Below are 9,834 nucleotides of genomic sequence, written 5' to 3'. Positions count from 1 at the left end.
TTTTTTATTCTCTGAGGTGTGATCTCCACAATATAAAAATGAATACAGGAAGTCATTGAGCTCGTCGCGGAGTATTTATTGAGTGCCTACTGTATGTTCGGCAGTACACAAGCAGCCCAGAAGGTTCCCAAGGGAAAAGGAGAAATTCCTATGTGTTTAGACCTACCACATATTAGGCTCTGGGAGGCACATTCATTGCATCATCTTATTTAATTCTGACAACTCCAGGAAATAGGTATTGCTATCCCATCTCACAGGTGAGGAAAGAGACCCAAAGTTCTGTGACTTGTCGAGATCATTCATAGTAGAAGCAGCCAGAGTTCCTGTCTGGTGCTGTCTGACTGTACTGTCTGGGTCCCTCCCCCTAGAACACAGTGGGGAGCAGAGAAGGACACACATGGGTTAGTTAGTCAATGGCACAAAGTAGCAGATTATCGATCCTGGACTGCCAGGTTCAGAGCAGGTGGCGATGGGGGAGGGACGGCCTGATGGTCAGGAGGACTTCCTGCAGGAGATAGCCCAGGTGTGACTCAGAGCAAAGGTGGGGGAGGATATGCTATGTAGCGCTGGCCCCGGGTAGACATGACCTTGAGCACAGACTCTGTCGAGAGAGCAGGCCCTGAGGTCAGCAGGGTGGGACCCGAGGGAGAGAGGTGGGAAGCCTGGCAGAGCTGTCTGGACCAGATAAAGTGGCAACAAGGAGCTAGCAGAAGCCGGACGGGGAGGGAAGCAAAAGGAGTGCCTGGAGAGGATGACTCTGCAGTGCTGGCTGGGAGGCGTGGCGTGGTGAGGCCTGGAGATGGTAGGGGCCAGGCAGGTACCTGGGAGGGGTCCACCCAAGGGGAATCCAGTCCTCCTGGACCCAGGGAAGGGGGTGGCAGGGGGAGGACAGATGGAGTCTGCAGGCTTTGGTAGAGGATGCCTTTGAGGGACGAAGGACAGGGAGGAGCATATCCCATCACAGGATGTTCTGACACCCCCATCAGGTCACATTATGCCTCTGTTCACTGCTGTTTGAGGTCCTCCTGTGGCCACTTAAGGAACCTCACACTCTGGCCTGAGTCTACTTTTTGGGCTCTTCACCCACTACCCTCCTAAATAAGTCCTCTGCTCTCCTCTTACTTCTCGCAGCCTTCAAAGGGGTGCATCTCCTGAACCCCACCCCAAGCTGGCCTCCACAAAGCCCACCAGCCTGCCCTACCCTCTTAGCTCTCATGGCTATGACAATCACAGCGTTCCAATCACCTTCCACAGCTCTTCCAACACAGTCTTGAATAATTCACGTTTTATTGTTATCTAGCTTTTGCTGTTGGGTTCTCCCTAACGTCACCTCCCTGTCCTTGAGGGCTGAGTGTTCTTTTCATTGCAGTTGTCACAACTGGGGCTGTCATTTTGCCTTTTAGTCTTTGTTCCTTCATCTGCAAAATGGGGACAATAATGTCTCATAGCGCCAGGCACAGGAGCCCATCCATGACTGTGCCAGCCCTTTCCTGTAGTGTGGGGTGGTCCCAGGGGCCGAGGGAAGGCGGGGGACAAAAAGGGAGGGCTCAAGCCCCTGGGAGAAACCCTTCTTTATCCAGTTGGATCTCTGCATTTCTAAGGGACCATTGGCATCGCACTAAGATCATCCACAAAGGGCACGCACAAGCCGCCTTTAACAAGCCATCACAGATTTCTCCAGCAAAAGAAGGAATTCGGACTTAGAAATTCAGGACGGACTCCCTGGGGCAGCTAATGCCCCCTCCCGGGATTGAACCTTGGCAGCACGTGCTGCGCGGTCATTGACTGTTTACAAAGTGCGTTTCGCTGACCTCCATCTCCTTGAAAACCTTTCACGACCCCGCAGGCTCCCTGTCATCACCTCTATTTGGCAGAAGAGGACACCAAGACTCTGGGAGGCGACGTGCCTTGCCCGAAGCGGCCCGGCGTGTTGGCGCTCAGGCGCCCCGGGCTGCCCCCTCCAGCGGGGTCTGCACTCCGCGGGGCTGCGGTGCGAAGGGCTGAAAGGCCGGCGCCGGCCCCAGGGTGCCGCTCGCTTGGCTCCCGAGCCTGGGGCGCGCGGGAATGAGGGGTTGATGCTTTCGGCGGCAGCGCGGGCAGGGGGTGCAGCCCCCAGACACCTCGCCGCTGCTCGGGAGGTACCCCAGGCGCGGCTCCGCGGGCGCGCGCTCCGGGCTCCGCCGGCGACTCGAGGCGCGCGCCCCGCCCCCGCCCTCCCGCGCGCGCGCCTCTCTCCGCCTCTCCCGCGCGCGCGCGCCCCTCCCGCCGCCACCCCGCCCCCGCCGGTACCCTCGCCGGACCCGAGAGAGCGCGCCGCCGCCATCTTAGTTGCTGCCGCCGCCTCCAGCCAAGCGCTACCTCGGCGGAGGGGAGGGCGCCCGCGGCCCGAGCGCGCGGCCCAGCGTCGCGGCGGCGGCTCGTCGGACCCCAGACTCGCCGCGGCGCGAAGCAGCTGGTCCCGGGCCGCGAGAGCCCTGCTCGGCGCCCCGCGCGCGTGCCTGCCGCTCCCGCCTCGGGCCGGCCGCGGCGCCGGGAGCCGGAGCGATGCTGCGCCGCCCTGCGCCCGCGCTGGCCCCGGCCGCCTGGCTGCTGCTGGCCGGGCTGCTGAGCGGCGGCGGGGTCTGGGCCTCGCGAGGTAAGCGGCGGGCCGCGGCGGGCGCGGGGGACTCGGGGCGGGCGCGGGCGGCCGGGGAGTCCGGGCTCCGTCCCCGGGCGGGGCGCCGGACCCCCGGGTGGAGGCTGCGCGGGTCTAGGGGAACGTGCAGACGGGCCCAAGGGTCGGTCCCCTTTCCTCCGCAGCGCCCGCAGGCGGGGGTGCACCCCGGTGAGAGGCCGTGTACGTGTGTTGTGTGCTCAGATGTGCATCAGGCTGGGGTGCACGCACAGTTTTTGGTGTGTGCTTACATAAGAGCCCACTCCTCCGCATCCTTTTCCAGGATCCCGGTTTTCTGCTGCTGCACCGCGGACACCGCATCCTCGCCCCTTTCCGCCTCCTCCCGGGGTCCTTTAAATCTTGTCTGTTTTCAAAGGAGCAGAAGCTGAAACTTCTCTCGCTCCCCTCCCACGTTTCATCCAAAGGTGAAATTGTGACGAGGTTTACGATCGCGGTCTCACCCCGCGTTAGAAACCTGCATCTCCTCCACTCCCGACACCTTGGTGCAGTTTTTCTGACGGTAATTTAGATCGTTCGAGGGGCTTACATATCCTCAACAGAAACCTCTCTGATCCTTCAGGGCCGACATTATTGTACGGTTACTTGGCAAAAAAAAAAAAAATAATAATAGTGAATTGATTGTTTTGTTGTTGTTTTAACCTTCATCCACTTAACCTTTTAAACAGTACCCGCTTTCTGATATTGACTGATCTTGCCAACGAAAAGCTTACGCATTGCAGATACATGCTTCCGAATGGATCTTGGAATCGTAAACCTTTTCCTTGGCCTTGGAGCAAAGTAATCTAGGTGTAGTCTATGGAAGACTTAGGTCTATTCTTCTGATTTTTGATTTTTAATAAAAAATCTTGGGGGGAGAGAGCTGATGAAAGTCTAGATGAAACGGTCATCCTATTAGCTGGCTTTAAAAAAATCCTCATTTTCTCTTCGTTGGCATGACAGACGGAGAGAAGTATGGTGCTTACAAATTAAAGGGCAGAAGAGGCAAATGCATCTTTTGTTTCATGTTCCTTTCTTCACATTGGGGATGATAAACTTTGAATACTTCATTTCTAACATTCTGTTGACTGTCATAGTCAAGTATCAGTCACTAAGTATCTATTGCTCTCTGTTTGAATTTTAAAAGTTACATCAAGCTGAGTTTGAAATGTTCTTTCCAGATGTGGAATGGAGGTCTGAAAGTCTAATATATCCAAGAGAAAATGTCAAAGTTCTGCTTCTCTTGGGGAAAACCCACACATTTCAAAAATATGTGCTTGGATTGAGTATTTTGGGAACAGCTCAAATATATTTAGTCAGTGATAACATTTCTTGTTCAAATCCGTATTTTCTTGTTTGTCCATTCACCTCTATTTGCTATTCATTATTGAATTACTTGGGTTATTCAACAAATATAAATTTCAGCTGTCAAGTATCTTCATTGTGGTGGACTAACATTAATCTTATGTGAAAGATGTGTTGAGTGCTGAGTCCTTTGTAATTTGCTGACTTTCTAAGCTTTTCTTGGTGCGTTTATAGTACTTAAGAATAATTAGTCTTCAAAATAAAAACACATTCTAAACATCATTCCGTTGCTTTTTTTTCTTTTCCCCAGCCTGCAAGGTAGAAAATGTCTTGTGAATATTACAAGAAATGCTAATAAAATGGTTTCATTTTGAGGGGTTATAAGTGGATTTTATGTGTAAATATGCAGTTTGTAGAAACACTTTCTGTGGGCTTATTTTAGAAGGTGATCATTTCAACTAATAATCTGACTTTTTTTAAATTGCTGTGAGACAGTATGACGTGAACTGCTGGCCATACTCTAGCTATCTCTAATAATTATTCATGGAATAAGTATCACATATAAATTGATGGAGAGACTGTTAGGTTTTGTAATATAAATTGCATTTTGACTTTTAATTGTTTAATAGAGAACTCCGAATTTCACTTTAATTTGTAGCTGTAGTTCTTAAACAACACCGAGTAAATAAAAATATTAGGCATATCCTTGGCATGCCCTAGGCTGCCTGCTTTCTCTCCAGTCAGTCAATGATCAGGAAACAGTAAATTGAAATAGAGCATATAGAAAACATACATATATATATATATATATGTATATATATATACATATATATATATATGTATATATATTTTTTTAATGCAAGCACAGACTGCATTTCTAAGCCAAAGAAATAATTTTCATTGTTATTTTCCTGTTCGCACACAGACTTCTCGGTGGGGCCTCTCCATACCGTCCTATGGGCAATTTCATCTCTCTCTGACCCCCTGAATCCTCCCTTCCCTGCCTCACTTTTTCTCTTTTCTCTTTCCATAGCACTTAATCCCATTCAAACAGCCTCATTTTGTTTATTGTCTGTCTCCCCTCCCTAGGACATAGGCCCCAAGATGGAAAGGTGTTTGGTCTGTTTGGTTCGCATGTGAATGCTAGCACGCCCACACAGTACCAGTAGGTATCTGTTGAGTGATTGAATGGATGGACAACTGTATCTCAGCTTCCACAGCATAGTATTATGTCCTAATTTTCATCTGGCAGATAAACGTTATATACTGAAAAAGGCATTACAGACTATAAAACAAACCTAAATTCTGCATTATGATATAGAAATTCATTAGCAGATAATTTTTCAAGGGTGTGTTCTGTTGATTGCAGTGTTGGGGATATTAGACCATAAAAATCCGTAGCATTGTGTGAAGGCTGTAGCGCTCTGGCTACCACTCTGAGTCTCATTGTTAAATATCCTGTCATTCTCTGCTTTTTTGGACGGTGGTTTCTTAATTTGTTACCTTGTTTTTCAGAAGTAACTTTGAGGAAAAGTCCTTTGACTATTAATCTAACAGTTGTATTGCTGGGAGTAAATGTCATTTATTTCATATAGGAGACCTATAATTACTAAAGAAATAAAAAAAGTATATTTTTTAAATAATTTATTTTATTTTTTAAATTTTAATTTTTTTTCTTTTTGATTTTATTCTCGAGAGGGAGAGAAAGAGTGCAGGAGCAGAGGAGAGGGGCAGGGGGAGAGCAAGAGGGAGAAACAGACTCCCGGCTGAGCAGGGAGCCCGACGTGGGCTTGATCCCAGGACCCTGGGATCATGATCTGAGCTGAAGGCAGACGCTTAACTGACTGAGCCACTCAGGCACCCCAGAAATGATAAAATATTAATAATTCTGAATGTATTCCAGTTTAAGAGCTCTAATTCAGTTAACTGGTACCTTCAATTAACTAGAGTTCATCTTCTGACTGCAGACCCCTTTTAGGAGGAAAAGCATAAAACCAAGCAGTTTCATGGGAATTCTTTTGCAGAAGGAAGTTTGAGGAGTTCATGTCATACATTATCTATGTCAGTACTATTTGATTTTTTTAAACCAAAAAAAGCAATTAATATTTTGGTTTTAGATATGGAGAATATGACCCATAAATGAAATTTTAATGAAATATAACATTTTTTGCATTCAAGTTAGAAAATGCTCTAATTCCATGATACTGGTTTCAGGACTGGGCCGTTTATTAAACCACTTCTTAATGTCTAACGTGAGGATGTTAAAGTTTTAAGACATTTTAAAAAAGGATTGAGTTATTTTTATTATTGCTTCCTAAGGCAGGAAAATATAAATTCAGGGGCAAAGATAAAGTTTTCACTTGTAAGAGTTGAAACAAAATAGGAGGTCTGATTATCCTGGAAATCACCAAGAGTCTATTTCTCACATATTTTGGTTAATTGAGGTTTGGGATTATTATGCTTTTAAAAAAATGTATCTTGCTTTTTCTGTGGTCTTGATCTGGTAAGAGCAGAGGCATTTGAAGAAATGTGTCTTTTATAAACGGAATTTAAGATAATTGATTTGTTATAAAATACAGAGTTTGATACAGCTTCAGAAATAGGGATTCAAGATTGGGGGAAATGATTTATGCGGCGCTGTGTTCTAGCACTGTGAAAAACCAAACCAAAACAAAAGTGACATTTTGATAGCACTAGAGACTGTGCAAAAGCCAGAGATGGGAACCCTCAAACTGGCGATGTTCCCGTACCTGCTGTCAGGCTGGTGACGTGCCCTGGCCATCCGTTCGCAGGGCCGCCACCACCTCGCAATGGGGATACTGCATTTATTTGTCCCCGATTATAGAGATTCTTTCTTCTCTGTGTTTTAGGCATATTTTTGTTCATTTTCTCCTTTAGCTGCAGGATGATATCGTTATTCAAGTTTTTCACAAGATGTGTTGCTAAGGCTTTTTCATTTTTAAAGTTTAAATGAAAATTCATTTACTTTAAAGTAACCAAATTGAGGGGCGCCTGGGTGGCACAGCGGTTAAGCGTCTGCCTTCGGCTCAGGGCATGATCCCGGCGTTATGGGATCGAGCCCCACATCAGGCTCCTCCGCTATGAGCCTGCTTCTTCCTCTCCCACTCCCCCTGCTTGTGTTCCCTCTCTCGCTGGCTGTCTCTATCTCTGTCGAATAAATAAATAAATAAATAAATAAATAAAATCTTTTAAAATAAAGTAACCAAATTGAGACCATCTTAAAAACCTATAAAACACATCTATTCCAGGGGCACCTGGGTGGCTCAATCGTTAAGCGTCTGCCTTTGGCTCAGATCATGATCCAGGTGTTCTGGGATCGAGCCCCGCATCGGGCTTCGTGCTCGGCGGGAAGCCTGCTTCTCCCTCTCCCACTCCCCCTGCTCCCACTCCCCCACTCCCTCTCTCACTGCCTCTCTCTCTGTCAAATAAATAAATAAAATCTTAAAAAAAAAAAAGTCTATTCCAGAAGCCCAATAAAAAGTAGGAAGAAAGAATCGTGTTTTTCTTTTTTACCTTAGGTCAGAGTGGATATTATCTTTCAGCCATCCTGTTTTGGACCAGTCTGATTCTCTTGTGACAAGAACTTTTTAGAATCTGCTGCTTTTCAAGTCTACCTTGATCCGTGCTTTCTTAAACTCATTATTTAGGGCAAAAAAAGACTTTCTTTTCCTTCGTTCCCTCTTTTATTTATTTTTTTATTCTTTTTAAAGATTTGTTTTAGAGAGAGAGCGCCCACGTGTAAGTGTGCGTGAGCAGTGGAGGGGAGAGGCAGAGAGAGAGAGAGACTCTCAAGCAGACTCCCCACTGAGTGCAGATCCCAATGCAGGGCTCAGTCTCAGGACCCCGAGATCACAACCTGAGCCAAAACCACGAGTCAGGTGCTCAGCTGACTGTGCCCCCCAGGCACCCTTCTTCATTCATTCCCTTGTTTTAAAGGTATTTTTTGTTGTTGTTTTGAAGATTCTGGGTTTTTTTAAATTTTATTTTTAAAATTTTTTTATTTTACTTTATTTCTTTAAAGATTTTATTTATTTGACAGAGCGCACAAGCAAGGGGAGCGGCAGGCAGAGGGAGAGGGAGAAGCAGACTCCCCACTGAGCAAGGAGCTCGATTCAGGACTCGATCTCAGGACCCTGGGATCATGATCTAAGCCAAAGGCAGCTGCTTAACCGACTGAGCCACCAACCAGATGCCCATAAAATTTTTATTTTTTAAACTTTTTTTTTTTTTTTAGAGAGAGAGAGTGTGCATGAACAGGGGTCGGGGGTGGGGTGGGGTGGGGTGGTAGGGAAGGGCAGAGGAAGAGAGAGAATCTTAAGCAGGCTCTTATACCCAGTGCAGGGCTCGATCTCATGACCCTGAGATCATGACCTGAGCTGAAATCAAGAATTGGTTGCTTAGCCAACTGAGCTACCCAGCTGCCCCTAAACATTTTATTTTTAAGTACTGTCTATGCCCATTTGTGGGGCTTGAACTCACAACCCTGAGATCAAGGATTGCATGCTTTACTGGCTGAGCCAGCCAGGCACCCCTAGTAGGTTTTTTTGTTTTGTTTTGTTTTTAAGTAAGTTCTCTGCCTAACGTGGGGCTTGAATTCACGACCCCAAGGTGAAGAGGGGCATACTCTACTGACTGAGCCAGCCAGGTGCCCTCATTTCAGAACATTCTCATCACCCCAAAGAGGAGCCCCTGAGACCTTAACTGTCCCTCTAATTTCCCCTTTCCCCCAGCTCTTGGCAACCACCGGTCTACTTCCTGTCTCTATGGATTTGCCTGTTTTGGACATTTCGTATCAGTGTGGTCTGTCACTGGCTTCTTACACTTGATGTTTTCAGGGTTGGTCTATGTTGTAACGTGTATCAGCACTTCATTCCTTTTTACGGCTGAATAATATTCGCCATAGGTGTTTGTCCCTCCTGGATTCGTATGTTGAAACCAAATCCCCAATATCACGGTATTGGGAGGTGGCTTTTGAGAGGGGATTAGGGCATGAGGGTAGAGCCCTCACGAATGGCATGAGTTCCCTTATAAAAGAGAACCCAGAGAGCTCACCAGCCCCTTCCACCAAGCGAGACACAGCGAGAACACGGCCGGCTGCAAACCAGAAGAGGGAGCTCACCAGAGCTCAAACACGCCAGCGCCTTGATCTTGGACTTCCCGGTCTCCGGATCTGTAAGAAATAAATTTCGGTTGTTCATAAGCCACCCAGTCTATGGTGTTTTGTTTTGGCAGCCCAAATAGACTAAGACAACATTTCTTTGTGTGGTTGGACCACCTTTTGTTGGTATGTTCATCAGTCGATGGACGTTCGGGTGGTTTCTGCCGTGCGGCTCCCGTGAATAATGCCGTCGTGCGTGTTTGTGTACGGGCTCGGTGTGCACACGTGTTTTCGGTTCTCGGGGGCGTACACCAAGAGTGGAGTTGCTGGGTCACATGGTCACTGTTTTACACGTTGGGGATCTGCAGAACCGTTTCCCAGAGTGGCTGCACCACCTTACACTCGCTCTTGACCTCTGTAATCGCTCCTGGGAGCTTTTGTCTAATCAGGACCCTATTTCACAGTTGTCTACGTTTTCTTACAAGGGTTTTAAATTGCTGACGTTTTCCTGCTCTAGGGATAAACCGGCGTTTCATCTAACCAGCCCCTTCCTCCACCACCCTCTCCCGCATCATTTCTAACGTTGAAAGGTCTGCCCTCTACACCTAAGTAGCCTTCCCTGTGAAAACAGATATTTCTCCACACTTCCCTGACATTTGATCATTCAGCCTGGGCACCTGCTAGCACAAAAAGCAACACTTCCATGAAAAACACTGAGACTTCAGTTGGCTTGGCTTAGGTCTGGAGTTTACCAATCCTT

General features: G+C 47.3%; 1 protein-coding gene across 1 annotated transcript in view; it reads left to right on the top strand.

Annotated features, from left to right (window-relative positions):
* The first annotated feature begins 469 nt into the window (after nt 1-469).
* The window catches only part of CLSTN1 (calsyntenin 1), an 80,637-nt gene continuing 71,272 nt past the window's right edge, over nt 470-9,834 (top strand). The window contains exons 1-2 of the mRNA XM_040645538.1: nt 470-523; nt 2,329-2,635. Coding sequence (XP_040501472.1) covers nt 470-523; nt 2,329-2,635 — 361 coding nt within the window. The remainder of the gene's footprint in view (nt 524-2,328; nt 2,636-9,834) is intronic.

Source organism: Ursus maritimus, unplaced genomic scaffold (assembly GCF_017311325.1).
Source record: "Ursus maritimus isolate PB19 unplaced genomic scaffold, ASM1731132v1 scaffold_32, whole genome shotgun sequence".
Taxonomy (NCBI): Eukaryota; Metazoa; Chordata; class Mammalia; order Carnivora; family Ursidae; genus Ursus; species Ursus maritimus.
The sequence above is the reverse complement of the archived record's forward strand: the minus strand, read 5'-3'. Positions and strand labels throughout refer to the sequence as shown.